Source organism: Cibotium barometz, chromosome 6 (assembly GCF_041138505.1).
Source record: "Cibotium barometz isolate CiBa-2024 chromosome 6, ASM4113850v1, whole genome shotgun sequence".
NCBI lineage: Eukaryota > Viridiplantae > Streptophyta > Polypodiopsida > Cyatheales > Cibotiaceae > Cibotium > Cibotium barometz.
In genome coordinates this window covers 43806681-43822450 of record NC_141051.1, presented here as the reverse complement: position 1 = coordinate 43822450, position 15770 = coordinate 43806681, and the positions used below count along the sequence as shown (strand labels likewise).

The window sequence follows — 15770 nt, the reverse complement described above, 5'->3', positions numbered from 1 at the left end:
GGATAGAGGGAGATGGAGAGGAAACACAGGTGAGAACTTGCTCTCAATATCACCAAAAGGAATACATGTCCCGAGCAAGAGGGGAAAACCTCGTATGTGAGAGACTGGAGCTAGACAAGCTAGGCAAGCAATGAAATATGAGGGAGGTATGCCGGCTACATATACTACTACATGTAGGCAGCCGACTGGTGATAAATATCTCCACGACCGGGAAAAATACCTAGGACTATAAATGGGAAATAAATATGGGTAAAATATAAGTGAGGGGTGACCAGCCCCTCAGACTAACATGGTCAGCCCTAGAGGCTAAAAGAGGACACCAAATAGGAAGCCAGCAAGTAGGGGATGATGTCTAACAATATGCACATAGACCACATAGACCATTGTAGAAGCCTTCGAATATTATCCATTATTTGTATCATATTTTATAGCATTTTTTCCACGTTATCACAACATTATTATCATATTTTTCATCATATGCAAGTCGTGTAGCATATTATGCTATAGCCGGCCAGTTTCACAGCCAGCCGACCAGCACATTGAGCATATAAATAGCATTGCTTATGATCATTCCATCATCATCATCATTCAAGCTAAGCGATTCAGTCCCTCAGCCCTGAGAACATCATCGCTTGGAGCACATAGGCACCCATCAACAAAACACATCATCTCCAGTATTCAACCTTGCGTTTTCAGCATACAACAGAATTTAGCACTCATACACATCATCGTTTTGCTACAGCCACTTCGGTGAAGGTAAAACGCAGCATATATATTCATTCATAGTGCATAAACTCAGCCTAGAACAATCCCAAAGCAGCCCTTTTCTTAGCCTCAGTTTGCAGCCTTCCTACATTCCATTGGAAGAGTGCATTGGCATTGAGATCGGTCATCATTGGTGCTTCTACAGCAACCAGGTGTAGTTCAGCCCGACTCTTGGTCTTTCAAAGGTCTTGCGTTTGGCTTATCTACAGTCCAAAGATAGTCATACATTCATTCTCTTCAAAGATAATAAAGCAAATACTCCTAGCAATAGGAGGGGGCCCTTCAGTGGGTAATTTGGGACCCAATAAGGTGTTCAGATCTATTTTTCTCTCTCTCTCTCTCTCTCTCTCTCATCTCTTAAAGTTTGAAGTGATAAAGTGGATTGCTAAAGACTCGCGAAACTTAGGATAAAGAAGGCGGTGTGAGACTTTGTGTGACAAGATCCTTCATTATGCATAATTCCGCCGCATGTTACAATTCACATGAGCATTATTTTCTTGTACAAGCCCCTTCCCAATGAGCATTATTGGCATACCTAATGTCAAGTCCCACATGGATAATCACCATACATATATATCATACATTGTAATAAAGAAGCCTTTATAACAAGAAAATTTTGGTTTTACATCTCCCCCCTACCCTCGCCCCGAACCAAAATGGAACTACCTCTGTCAAACTTTGGCTCCAAGATTTGGGCGCACTGACTAGCATCAAGATCCCTCATATAAGACATTGCTTTTTTGAAGTATCCCCTATGTCCTTTGAAGTACACTATATTAACAGCAGCAGTTTCAATGCTGGAGATCAGAAAGGCACTGTATTAAAGAACTGACCAGCTATCTCCACCATAATGGTTCCCAATAACTTCATTCTTCCAGCCTCAGTCTCTACTCAGACAGCACAGCGAGAACCTTGCAGTCCCCCTTCCACTAGTTCACCTTCCATTTTCAAATGTTCATGTCTCCAATATGGAGCTTAGCAAACAGATCAAAACATGTCTCCACAAGAGCATGCACCATCCTTAAAATGATGCATGCAGCATTCATCTCTAAGAATAATCTCCCGTCTTTCCATCCTTGAAATGATCTTACTTGCATCATGGCAGTCATTGCACATCCTCAGATTTTTAGTGAGGCGTAGTGTTTCTCCTTGTGGCGTGTTCACAAGTCCAAAAGCTATAGCAAGTTTCTCTGCATGTTCACACAAAGCTACTTCCTTCTCCTCATCGGAAACAGGTTGTAAAACAAGAGCCAAATGGGGCCGATGCCCTTCCTCCTTTAGTCTTGAACTCAAGAGTGTTAGCCTTTCCAACACTTCCTTGCTTTGATTGTTACCCGCTACAAACTCATGCACCTTCTTGTTCACCTCAATCAAAGCACTTCCAGGTTTTTTCTTTGTTCCTGCATGTTTTCTAAGCTCCTCTATTCTGTAAGCGCTATCCCACCTTCCAGTGCCAGCATGGATGTCAGCCATCAGCACAAACCAAGCAGCAGCTTTTGAATTTATCGCAACAAGTTGATGAAAGCATCTGAGTCCTAATTCTGCTTCCCCATAAGTCTTGCAGGCACTCAGTAGAGCTCCCCATGTTACTTCAGAATACGGACACAGCATTTCAATAAACATCTCAGCCTCATACAAGTGCCCTGATCTTGCAAGAAGATCAACCATGCTAGTAAAGTGTTCCACCGTTGGTGAAATGCCATAATCTTCTCTCATACTCTTAAGATACTCCTGACCCTCAAGCACCAGACTGGCATGGCTGCATGCAGTCAGAAGACGTGTAAATGTAATAGCATCTGGTTTCACACCATGCTTTTGCATATCATCAAAACATTGCAAGGCCATCTTGCCCTCGTGGTTAACACCATATCCAATGATCATGGAGCTCCACGCTACAACATCTTGAACTGCTAGCGTGTCAAAAGTTTCTCGTGCCTCTGAAAGCGAGCCACATTTTGAATACATGCTGATTAGACTGTTGCCAATTGAAGAATCCCCTTCAAGTCCCCTTTGTAAGATATCTTTATGTAACTCTCGACCTGTGTCTATGGCTCCTACACTAGCACAAGCTTTCAAGATGCAAGAATATGTGACAGCGTCCGGAAAGACACCCTCTTCTTGCATTTTTTCAAACCATTTTAACGCTTCCTCACCAGGTCCATGTTCAGCATATCCTGACAATAATGCATTCCAGGAAACAATGTTTTGAATTGGTGACACATCAATAAGCTCCCCTGCCTCTGAAAGCAAGCCACATTTGGCATACATGCACACCAAACTGCTGCAAACAAGCTCATCCCTTTCATAACCATTTTGTGCGATCTGTGCATGTATTTCTCGGCCCTTGTCTATAGCCCCTATGCTACCACAAGATTTGAACACTGCTGAAAGTGTTACACCATTTGGAGAGACACCGTCTAACTGCATCTGCTTGAATAACTCAAGCGCTTCCTGACCTGGTCCATTGTCAGCATATCCTGTGATAAGCGTAGTCCATGACACAACATTTCGAACTGGCATCTCATCAAATATTTCCCGTGCCTCTGAAAGTGAACCACACTTTACATACATGCCAATTAAACTGTTGCCAACACGAAGGTCTCTTTTAAATCCCTTATGTGCAATCTCCCTACCCAATTCTCGTCCCCTGTCTATGGCTCCTATGTTGCCACAAGCTTTCAAGATGCAAGTGTACGTGACAGCATCTGGAGAGACACCCTCCAGCTGCATTTGTTCAAAATGTTTTAAGGCTTCCTGATCAGCTCCATGTTCAGCATAGCCTGCAATCAGTGCAGTCCATGACACCGCATTTCGAATCAACATCTTGCCAAAGACTTCTTCTGCCTCTGAAAACAAACCAAATTTGGTGTACATGCCAACCAAACTGTTGCCGACAGAAAGATCTCTTTCCAATCCCTTTTGCACAATCTCGCTGTGTATTTCTTGGCCCCTACCTAAGGTCCCTACGCCACCACAAGCTCTCAAGGTGCAAGCAAATGTGACAGCATTTGGAGAGATGCCTTCCAATGGCAATTCCTCAAATAAATTGAGCACTTCTTGAAGAGGGCCATGCTCAGCATATCCTGTGATCAATGCATTCCATGAGACAACATCTCGGGCTGGTAGTGTGTCAAAGACTTCCTGTGCCTCTGAAAGTGAACCACATTTAGCATACATGCCAATCACACTATTCCCAACAGCAAGATCTGTTTCGAATCCATCCTGTGCAATCTCTATGTGCAATTGTTGAACTTTTTCTATGTTTCCCATGGTGCCACATGCTTTCAAGCTACAAGAATATGTAACAGCATTTGGCGTGATATCCTCCAACTGCATCTGCTGTATACACTTAAACACTTCCTGACTAGGTCCATGTTCAGCATATCCCACGATCAATGCATTCCATGATACAATACCTCGAACTGGCATCTCCTCAAACACATCTCGAGCTTCTGGGAGTGAACCACATTTGCCATATAAATCAATCAAAGAGCTGCCAACAAAAGGATCTCTTTCAAGTCCTCTTCGTGTGATTTCAACATGAAGTTCTGCACCTCTTCTCACATCTTTCAGCTTCGCACAAGCTTGCAGGAGGGCCACAAGCGTATAGCTACTGGGATGCACATTATCCTCCATCATTTCCTGATAAAGATCAAGAGCATGTCCTAGTTTTCCACATTGTATATATCCTATCACTAAAGAAGTCCATGCATGCTCATTGCGGTGAACCAACCTGTTAAAAACCTGCTGAGCATCAAACACGCTTCCGCATTCCACAAACATAGGTACAATGTAGTTTCCAACGATTGCATGAGCTTCCAAGCCATTACAGCAGACGTGCACATGTGCACTCTTGGCAAACACTAAATTTTTCTTTTTCCTAGACTTCTGCAAAATGCAAACAGAGCTTTCAATCAAAGGCAGCTCATCCATTCGGTTTAGAAGACTAAGTGCTTCTTCTAAGCTTAGCGTATCCCAAAAACTACCGTCTTGGAGTTGCTCTTTGGATGCGTCGACATGAACTCCACATTTAAACTCTGGCTTGAACCATGGTAGCTTTCCCTTCAAAGCAGGGCTTTCCAAGATTGGACGGACTTCTTCTTGCTCAGGATGTCCATCAGATGCTTTGCTTTCGACTGCTTCTTCCGTTTCCCCTTTGCCATCCTCCATAGTCTCTACTATAATCGGCCCTTCCATCCACAATGAATCCTGAAGACTAAAATCTGGCGCCTCTCCATTAACCTGTCCAATGTGTCACCGCATAAATGCTCATTGAACTAAGCCTACACGATTTCCGGCCACCAAATGTGTCACCAGATACATTCTCATTGCTCAAGGTATTTAACTCTACATAATTCCGTAATGCCAAACACTTATTGGATTAAAGTGACTTACTCTGATCATTCTATTGTCCCCCCACAGATGAGAGGGATTGTAGTCCTGCCATGAGGGCTCCGTTTCTGGCATCAAAGAAAACTCATGACTACATACAGAATTACTAATCCAAGTTTGAAAACTCAAACAACAGATAAAATACACGATTAATCCGGTCTAGAGAGGTACCTTGGAGAGGGCGGCCCTGTGAAAACTGAAGTTCTCTAGGGTTTGAAGCAGTGAAATCCGTCTCTGAAATGGAGGTCTGAGCAGGTGAGAATATGGCGAGGGAGCATGATGATGATGATGTTGGAGAGATTTCCGAGCTTATCAGAGGAGACGAAACCCCTCCTTTTCCCCCTTCTCGCCTGCTTTCAGACAGGCTTGTAACGAACAGTGTTGTTGGAGCTTGCTGCAGTAGGCCTATGGACTGCATCTTGCACAATTACAAATGAATGGACTCTCTTACTCTTAGATGTTATTGAAGTGGGCAATTTTTAAGCATAAATGGGCTTTTGATCTATATACTATAGCTTCCATATTACTTCAATCATTATTAGGGTGTGAAATAGATGTTATTGAATTGGCCAATTTTGAAGCAAAAATGGGTTTTTGATCTATATACTATAGCTTCCATATTACTTCAATCATTATTAGGGTGGTTTCACACCCATCCTATCGGTACAAGCCTTGGAGGACACAACGGAGAATGATTCTATGATAGGTATTTCTCACATGGTCGACATACAAATGCATTGTTCGCTACCATGTGTACCATTTCATACGCAATTTCTCTTAAAAGTTGTGTGCCACAATCATCTAGCATGGGGTCACCAAGATCACCATGCAAACAAGATGCATATGTGGGTAGGCAAATGTGGGCCACAGGAGATTTAAACATCCTACCTCGTCCATATGCACTAACGGCATTGGCCAACAAATGGCTTGCATAATTGCAATTGCTTTAAAGAAAAAAGTGTGTGTGTGTGTGTGTGCGTGTGTGTGTGATCCCTTTATGAAGATGTGGCATACACTTCTTAGGCTAGCTTGAAAAATGCGATGAATATATAAGGATTCCTCTCACTTTTTCTATGGACTTGTGTGAGCGGGGCCTTAATAGTGACCTTAGCTTTGCAAAACTATGTATTTAAAGTTTCTTAAATAAAATAATACAATCTTTCAAATTTCACCTTTGCTATGATTTCCATGGCTATCATAAAAACCATCACATAAGAACCAACCAAATCCTTCTAGGCTAAAATTAACGAAGCGCCGTTGGTTTCATTTCCTATTTTTTTAAAAAGCTAGAGCTTTTCAAGAACCCCTTTAGCTTTAGCTTTATCCATTAAGCCAAATGATGAACAAGCCAAGATTGATATTGGCACATCTTAGCAAAAAGATGCACATGCTTATTCTCAATTATTTTGACACCTTATATAATGTATTATTTCTCACACTAATGACATGCCAATGGACATCTTATTCTCAATTGTTTTGACACCTTATATAATGTATTATTTCTCACACTAATGGCATGCCAATGCACATACGAGTTCTTAAATTTATGCCATGCTTTTCAACGGGGAGGGTGACCTAGGGAAGAAAGTGACACATGTGAAATGAATCTTTTGCAAAAAAACGTCTTGTGTGGCTTTGGATAGAGATAAATTTCCCAAAAGTCTTCATACTATGCATTCAAGGTTGGTTGAATAGTTTATTTTAGAATCTTGAAGGACTCTTAGATATTGAGAAGTGAAAGAGAGCTCGTAACCTTTCTCCCAGGTTTGGTTGTTTACATGCTTAAGGTCCACACATGTCCCCACACACAAAGGGGGGAAGTTCTCGCTTAAGGTAGGGGTGGTTCACATGCACTAAAAGCATATTTGAAACTTGAACCTTTTGGAAATCATCATGGCTACCATGTTTGCATCAAGTGCTTCCACACGACAAAGTATTGTTAGCACCAATTTTGCATTCTACACCAACTCCAAATAAAGTAATGATGCCTCAAGCAATGTTTGAAGCTGAGCCCCAAGGCTAGAAATAAGTAGCAATGAAGGTGTTGGCAAGGATGGGGAGAATTATGGAATTATTTGCCTCTTGAGGTTTTGGATGAAAGGTGCTTGAGATACCTACAGAGCACTTGAGCATGGGAGACCTTGATTGTACAAGAAATTATGGCCTTACTTAAAATTTTTGCTAACCTAAGGTGAATTATAACTGACAATGTTATTCATGATTGTAAGATTCCTAAAGCTTGATTTACACAGAATTAAAAGAATAACACACTGATCAAGCAAGGCAATGATGATCATTTTCATTAATCCCAGCCAAGATGTCCAAACATATAGTTGCACTAAGCAACCCATCACCACATAATACGTGTTGAGATATCGAGCTCATCTAGTGAGGCGGTGGACACTGATGACCCGCCTGGGGGATAGGCCCCACACTTACACCACTGGCATGGTTGGTGACATCCTGGGTGATATGCGGCCAGTGGGATGAAAGGCTGTGTGACAGCCATTCTAGAGACTGGCATAGTTATAGCGCCAGCTCATTTAGTTGGGTTCACACTATAGAGAACCCTAGTATGTACTTGGTTGAGTACCTTTTCATATGTGTGTACTCTTATCTTTGTATATGGTGTGTTGAGTGTTGTGTGAAGAAGAAGAAGATTTTCAGCCTCTCACCTTGTGTGTTCTCTTTTAGGGTTTTGTGAGTGTGTGTGTGCTTGCAAGATCTCAAGCTCTCTTCTCCCCTGCCTCTTTTCATGGTATCAGAGCCTGGTTCATGCTAAGGGCTGAGCTGCAAGCAAGAGAAGCACAGGAAGTGGTACGAGGGTAAGAGCTTCAACTACTCTTCCCTATTTGTATTGGCGAATACACCCTTGTCGGGAGCTCTACGGGAGGCATTGGCAAACGATTTCTGATTGAGGAGCTTTCTTCGCGGGAGTAAAGCTATAGGGCAACTATACTATCCTGTTGGACGATATTTTTCGGGTCGAAAACGCGTTTCGGGTGCGTTAGGACCTCCATTTTTTGGAAAGCAGACGATTTCGAGCACTGTAGGTAAGTCATCGATTCTCTACAGAACTCTGTTTTAAGAACTGTAGGAAGATAGATTGGTTGTGCAGACATTGTGTGTGCTGCAAGGAGGTCAACAGTTGCCATTGGGTGTATGTATGCACATTGAGGTCACTGGTTGTGACATTTGAGTGTAATACAGTACTGCGGCAGAAAATACAGCAGTTTATGTAGGACAAAACCAGAGTGCTGTTTTTCTGGTAAATTTGTGTGTCTGGCAAGATGTCAAATGATGGCATAAACCAGATTGTTGTTGAGAAGCTTGATAAGAACAACTTCCATGCTTGGAGGTTCAGGTTGACAAATTTCTTGATGGGAAAGGGTTATTGGGACTACATAGAAGGTGAGCATGAAGAGGCACCGAAGATACCGGAGATCAATCCGACTGATGTAGATGTGAAAGACTTCAAGGATTGGAACCAAGGAGCCAGAAAAGTTATGTATTGGCTCTCTATCAGTATACAGGACACCATGATTGGGCACATACAGGATGCCAAGTCCCCCAAGGAGGCGTGGGACACCTTGGTAAAACTCTATGAAACGAATACCAAGGCACGAAAGATACAGTTGAAGAATGAACTTCATACTGTGGAGAAAAAGAGTATGTCTGTGAATGACTATGCATTGAAGATCATGGGTATTGTGGAATCCCTTGCATCTATTGGTGTTTCAGTAGATGATGATGATAAGGTGGAAGTTTGTTTATGTGGTCTCGGGCCACAATACAAGGCGTTCAAGACGTCTATTCAGACTCGAAAAAACATTCCCAATTTCATAGATTTGGTGTCTATGTTGATTATAGAAGAGAAGAGCTTGGGTGAAGACCAACAGTCTTCACAAAACAAAAACAATTCAGAGCAACGGGACTTCTACACAAGTTCAGGAAGAGGACGAGGTAGAGGAGGCCGTGGATGCGGCCAAGGAGGTGGCCAAATAGGTAATCAGAATTATGGCCCGCAGCAGCAACAACAACAGTCCCAGAATTCATAACAACAACAACACGCAGGTGGACGAGGCCAATTCAGAGGCAATGGGAGTCAAAGAGGTCATGGAAATTGGCAAAGGTGGTATAATGATACACGTGGATGCTTTTATTGTGGTAAGCCTGGACATGTGTAGGCAGATTGTTATAAGAACCATGCTGACATGCAAAATGGGAAACTGCAGCAAAACAACTATGCATCCTCGAGCAGAAACAATGAGGATAATGAAAGGTTGTTTGTTATGCAGCATGTCGTTAATGCCATGTCTGAAAATGTTGAAGTAGCACATAAAGATGATGTATGGTACGTTGATTTAAGTGCTTCGAACCACATGACAAGTCATGGGGAGTGGTTCAAGGAGATGAAAAACCTTGAAAGACCAGGTTTTGTGGAAACAAGGGATGACAGTGCTCATCTAATTGCCCATGTTGGAGATGTGTCATTGTCTATGCAGGATGGCAAAGTGAAGTACCTTGCAGATGTACTTCATGTTCCGAACATAACAAAGAATCTAGTTTCAGTTGGCCAGATGATTGAGCAGGGTTTGCAGGTTCGGTTTAATCCTGATGGTTGTTATGTTGAAGACTTTAAAGACAAGTGCACGTTGGTTGCAAAAGGTAACAGAGTGGGCAGAATGTTTACATTGAATGTAAACATGCTTGAAGTGAGTGCTGCGATGTTTGCAAATGGTTCAAGAATTGTTGCAGACACAGACATTTGGCATAAAAGAATTGGACATGTGAATGTGCATATAATGTTTACATTGAATGTAAACATGCTTGAAGTGAGTGCTGCGATGTTTGCAAATGGTTCAGGAATTGTTGCAGACACAGACATTTGGCATAAAAGAATTGGACATGTGAATGTGCACAGAATGAAGTCTATGCAGACTAAAGGAATTGTGACAGGGCTGCCAAAGTTTAAAGTTGAAGGTATGCAGAAAATATGTGAAGCATGCCAATTTGGAAAACAAACAAAGCATGTATTTCCACGTGACAGAAATGTGACCAGAAATGCACTAGATGTTGTGCATTCAGATGTATGGGGTCCTACGAAGACCATGTCTATGGGAGGCTGTAGGTATTATGTGACATTGATTGATGACGACACAAGGAAAGTGTGGGTATACTTCATGAAGGAGAAGGGTGAGGTGTTCACTCATTTTCAGAATTTCAAAGTTATGGTGGTTGAAAAGCAAACAGGGAAACATGTAAAGTGCCTAAGGTCAAATGGAGGGGGAGAGTACTTCTCCAATGAGTTCTCTGAATTTTTGAAGAAGAATGGTATTCAGGTGCAGATACACTCCGCAGCAGCAAAATGGAGTTGCTGAGCGGAAAAATAGGCACATTGCTGAGATTGCGCGAGCATTGATAGGAGAGAAGAATATGCAATCAGAGTTATTGAGTGGACCAGGAGAGCCCTCATCTAGTGGTTCAGTTTTGATAGACCATGGAGTGGCAGGTTACGTCATAATACCAGTCCTGCAAATGTGATTAGTATATCACATAAAGGTAAAGAGAAAGTGGTTGAGCCCCTTAGTATGCCTGACGTTTCTGCAGGGCATTCTCATGTTGATGGAGAGTCTAGTGGCTCAGAGATGAGCCTTGATGAGGATCTTGGGATACCAGCTATGAGAACACCTCGTGTAAAGAAGGCTATGGAAGCCATGAATGCAAAGCTACAAAGATTTGGGAGAGTGAAGAATCCTGTGCAAAGGTTTACCTATGATGGTTGTGTGGCACATCACTATGCATACATGGCAAAAGTTGTATAGGTTGTAGAGCCCACATGCATTGATGAGGCTGTTGGAAATGTGTGTTGGGAGAAAGCTATGGATGAGGAGATGGATGCACTATATGGAAATGAGACTTGGGATTTAGTGCAATTGCCTGAAGGCAAGAAAGCCATTGGATGTAAGTGGGTGTACAAAGTAAAACATAACAGTGATGGAAGCATAAGCAGGTACAAGGCTAGATTGGTGCCAAAGGATATGCACAGACATATGGCATTGATTATGAGGAAACTTTCAGCCCAGTTGCCAAGATGGCAACATGAGAGTTGTGATAGCAGTGGCTGCATCAAAGCAATGGTTCTTTACATCAGATGGATGTAAAGAATGAATTCTTGCATGGGGATTTGCAGGAAGAGGTGTATATGTTGCAGCCACCTGGTTATGAGGATGTGAGTCACCCCGAGCATGTTTGCAGGTTGAAGAAAGCCTTGTATGGCTTAAAACAAGCACCAAGAGCATGGTCTGACAAGATTTTTGAATATCTTGTCACTATTGGCTTTCATGTAGCCAATGCAGATTTCTCGCTGTATGTGAGACAGTGATAGAGGGGTTGTGCTTGTTGTCATCTATGTAGATGACGTGATCATTATGGGGGGACCATGATGCAGAGATGACGTGATCATTATGGGGGACCATGATGCAGAGATGACGTGATCATTATGGGGGATCACGTCATCTATGTAGATGACGTGATCATTATGGGGGACCATGATGCAGAGATCTTTGATGTAAAGATCTTGCTTAGGCAGAAGTTTGAGATGAAGGATTTGGGGGAGCTCAGATATTTCTTAGGCATTGAGGTGATTAGGTCACCACATGGTATTGGATTGCTACACAAACAGTATGGCTTGGACATGTTGTCCAAGTATGGTATGATAGGCTGTAAGCCTATCTCAGTGCCATTGGATCAGAATGGCAAGTTGAGTGCAGATTCAGGAGAGATTCTGGAGGATCCTACTAAGTATAGGCGCATAGTAGGAAGCTTGATCTACATGACGATCACCAGGCTAGATTTGAGCTATGTTGTTGGGTTGGTGAGTCAGTTTATGCAGGTTCCTCGTCGCAAGCCGCATTTGGATGCATTGAGATGCATACTGAGGTATGTGACTTTGCATTGTGGACTATTTTATGAAACTGGGACAGAGATATGTGTACATGGGTACACAGATGCTGATTGGGCTGGTAGTATCTCAGATAGAAAATCTACTAGCTGCTTCATGTTTTATTTGGGGAGTGCTGATGTGACTTGGAGTAGCAAGAAGCAGCCTACGGTTGCTACAGAGGCCGAGTACAGAGGTGCTGCTATGGTAGCACCTCTGCTACCTCACATGATACCTCACATGCAGCATGTGAGGTATCTTGGTTGAGAAAGCTACTTGCAGATTTGGGTCTATCAGTGGATAGACAAGTTGTCATTTTCTGTGACAACATTAGTAGTATACAGTTAGCCAGGAACCCAGTTTTTCATGCTCGCACGAAGCACATAGAGGTCCACTACCATTTTGTCAGAGAGAAGATTTTGGTAGGAGACGTTGACCTTGTTTATGTCAGCATTGGGTACAAAGAAGCTCCGCAAATTCAGGGCTTTGCTTGGTGTACATGAGATGGAGTTGAGCTTGAGGGGGAGTGTTGAGATATCGAGCTCATCTAGTGAGGCGGTGGACACTGATGACCTGCTTGGGGGATAGGCCCCACACTTACACCACTGGCATGGTTGGTGAGATCATGGGTGATATGCGGCTAGTGGGATGACAGACTGTGACAACCATTCTAGAGACTGGCATAGTTATAGCGCCAGCTCATTTAGTTGGGTTCACACTATAGAGAACCCTAGTATGTATTTGGTTGAGTACCTTTTCATATGTGTGTACTCTTATCTTTGTATATGGTGTGTTGAGTGTTGTGTGAAGAAGAAGAAGATTTTCAGCCTCTCACCTTGTGTGTTCTGTTTTAGGGTTTTGTGAGTGTGTGTGTGCTTGCAAGAGCTCAAGCTCTCTTCTCCACTGCATCTTTTCAATACGTGTGGCCTCTAGTTGTGCCAACCATGTGGCATACAAAGATTCCACATCTCCTAGTTCCCTCCATAACCTTTTTTGCTCCTTCTAAAGTGTTCTTAACCCTTTTACAAGTAGCTACCCAAATCAACCTTATAGCATACAACCATTCAATTTGAATAAAGAATAACCACAAGTAGTTACAACTTAACATTAAAATTTCAACAGAATCATCATTGTCCCACGCATTATGTCCAATTGTTGATTTTTTAGCCTATTCTAAGCTCTTGTCAAATCCTATAACCTGATTTCTTGAATGACATGAACTTCGATCTCCAAGAGTAAAAGATGTGTGCCACTCTCCTCCCTACAACTACTAGATCTCTGGTGGAGGGTGTGGGGGGGGGTTATTCTTCGCATGCTTGTGTGACAGAGTTCAGCTTCTTCTTCTCTAAGTTGCATGAGCCCACCATCCTAGTCTTGGGACTAGTCTCCAAAACAATTATTCTTCATCATTTTCATAGTTGCCTTGATTGCTTCAAGATTGATGACAAAGACTTTGGTGTTAATGGTGAAGATTATGTTGCTTATGGAAATACATGATGCACATATGCTCGCAATGATGATGATGTAGCATGCTTCAAGATTGATGACAAAGACTTTGGTGTTAATGGTGAAGATTATGTTACTTATGGAAATACATGATGCACATATGCCCGCAATAATGATGATGTAGCATGCAATCGAAATTGACATGGCAACCTTCTTATGTCCCTTCCATGAGACCACATCTTGAGGTGTAGACGTTTGATGAAATTCACATGGCAACCTTCTTATGTCCCTTCCATGAGACCCACATCTTGAGGTGTAGACCTCATGTAGACGTTCTTGATTAAATGCACATATCATTGTTATAGGCACTAGGGCTAGAGCAAAGAACCTAAAAATAATAAGTGAGAGATTTATGAGCATCCATCTATTTGTGGTTGCATAGTTAATTGCCATTAAAAAAATATCAATTTTTGGTACATTTAGCCAAGTATTTTGAATGGGCCAACAAAGTACCAATTTGGTTACATAGTGATCGAGATTCCCCCCCCCCTTTTTTGGACCTTGCTGGATGAGAGGAATTGCTATTTGGAACACATGGTGGGGTATATGCATTCATTAGCAATAAGTAGTGGATATTTCCAAATAATCTCTGGCTTCTCAAAGCCTTGGAACAAGTTTAGTGGTAGTTTTTAGGCCTAAAGTTTAGTAGGGGACAAAGATTTTTTTGGAGAAATAATGTGCAAGAGTGTTTTTTATCCCACATGGTGCCTTTTCTACAAAGTGTGGAGGGGGCTTATAGGAGACTTTGGTCCCCTCCTTTCTCATCAACTAGAGAGGGCATGGCTCTTGGCTTGTGGTCCTCTTGAGCGCCCAGTGTTTGGGCGCCTTGCATGGTGTGGGCATGCGCACCCTTTTCGATGGTGTACATCACTGTGTGCACTGCCCATCGCTTGTGGTCATCCTTGTGAGCTGTCGTCGTTGACTGTACATGTAAAGGTGCTCACCACGCCCCATTTTCGAGGGAAAAGAAAGAGGTCTCCATTCGCCAATTTCAAATGTAGTGTTTTTTCCCTAAAAAAGAAGCATTTTTTTTACAAAAGAAGGAAGCCATCTTGAGAAAAGGGGAAGCACGTCTCATAATAAAACATCACCATTTTTTATGAAACAAAAAGGGGAGGAAGAGAGAGCTCTTAGAGATCTATATAAACAACCATGTGTGTTACAAGGGAAGGTGTGAGAGTGGAGCTCGTAATTACGTGCGAGAAAGGAGCTGAACTACGACATGAACTTTACAAGTGCATTAGTCAAAAAATTCAAGTCTTCTTCACACAGGAGAATTTATATCCCAATAAGGATGAGATTTCAATGCTAGTTGAATCTTTGCAGCCCCAATGCGGGTGTCCTGTTGCACTTGTTTACCTCACAAGTTGTGAAAGTCCATATTTGTATCTGTTGCATGGTAGATAATAGGGAAGAAGGAGAGGGCTCCTCTTGATTTCTTTCTATTCAAAACAACTTTTGTACCTTTTCATTCATAGAAGATATACCTTGTCATTTTCTTAAATACATTTTGTTCAAAGAAAGTCTTTTATATTAAAGAGAGAGTGTGGTCTTTTATATTAAAGAGAGAGTGTGGTCTTTTATATTAAAGAGAGAGTGTGAGAGAATTTTTTGGGTTTCATGTTGGGTGAGTGTTCTTTTCTTCTAAAAGGCTAAGAGTGTGGATCACACAAGGTGTGTGTTTTTGAAATCCTTCACATTAAGACCCTTTTTTTAACTCTTTGCTCAGCAACCTAATTCCCCCATCTCTCTCTTCTCTAGAGGTTCTCTTCTTTTCCTAGTCTTTTTTTTTTTGCACAAATGGATTGTTGGGATTTTCTCTTGCTTTGAGAGCATGCGTGCATCTTGGCAAGGTGGTTGTCTTTCAATGAGGGAGTAGAGGGTGCTATAGAGGTCTACTTCCCTTTGATGCCTTCATTTTGGTGCCCCCACTGAGGTGTTCTTCATCGGTGATATGGCTATGCAACAAACCCATGAGATGGCTACTTTCCATGGGTACCATTATTTTATGGTAGACCCAATGAAGATGCGGAAGATTTTTTGGAGAATATGAAGATGTCTTTTTCCATCTTTGGGAATCATACACCGAGCAGAAAAGCTAAGTGTTTTCACAATGGTGTTGCGAAAGCATTCTCATACATGGTTCTTATCTCTTAATCCATTT

General features: G+C 42.1%; 1 protein-coding gene across 3 annotated transcripts; it reads right to left on the bottom strand.

Moving 5' to 3' along the window:
• Positions 1-1193: 1193 nt before the first annotated feature.
• On the bottom strand, positions 1194-5734 carry LOC147637783 (pentatricopeptide repeat-containing protein At2g27610-like). Of its 3 annotated transcripts, XM_086799618.1 has the most exons (4): positions 5329-5627; positions 5161-5225; positions 4752-5007; positions 1194-4653 (listed from the first exon to the last, which is right to left on the bottom strand). In XM_086799618.1, the coding sequence occupies exons 3-4, from the start codon at positions 4782-4784 to the stop codon at positions 1753-1755; spliced, it is 2934 nt and encodes a 977-aa protein (XP_086655744.1). In that variant the 5' UTR covers positions 4785-5007; positions 5161-5225; positions 5329-5627; the 3' UTR covers positions 1194-1752. The 3 variants fall into 3 exon arrangements, with proteins under 3 accessions (XP_086655744.1, XP_086655742.1, XP_086655743.1); XM_086799616.1 differs by having other exon boundaries at positions 1194-5007; positions 5329-5734; XM_086799617.1 differs by having other exon boundaries at positions 1194-5048; positions 5329-5591.
• Positions 5735-15770: the final 10036 nt, after the last annotated feature.

What these genes read in the sequence shown, in the direction of transcription:
- LOC147637783 (XM_086799616.1), bottom strand. Translation starts at nt 5,575, where the DNA reads ATGCAGTCCATAGGCCTACTGCAGCAAGCTCCAACAACACTGTTCGTT. An exon ending in ACAGGGCCGCCCTCTCCAAG is followed by an intron (nt 5,226 to 5,328) that starts GTACCTCTCTAG and finishes CTTTGATGCCAG; the next exon opens with AAACGGAGCCCTCATGGCAG. An exon ending in GGGACAATAGAATGATCAGA is followed by an intron (nt 5,008 to 5,160) that starts GTAAGTCACTTT and finishes CACATTGGACAG; the next exon opens with GTTAATGGAGAGGCGCCAGA.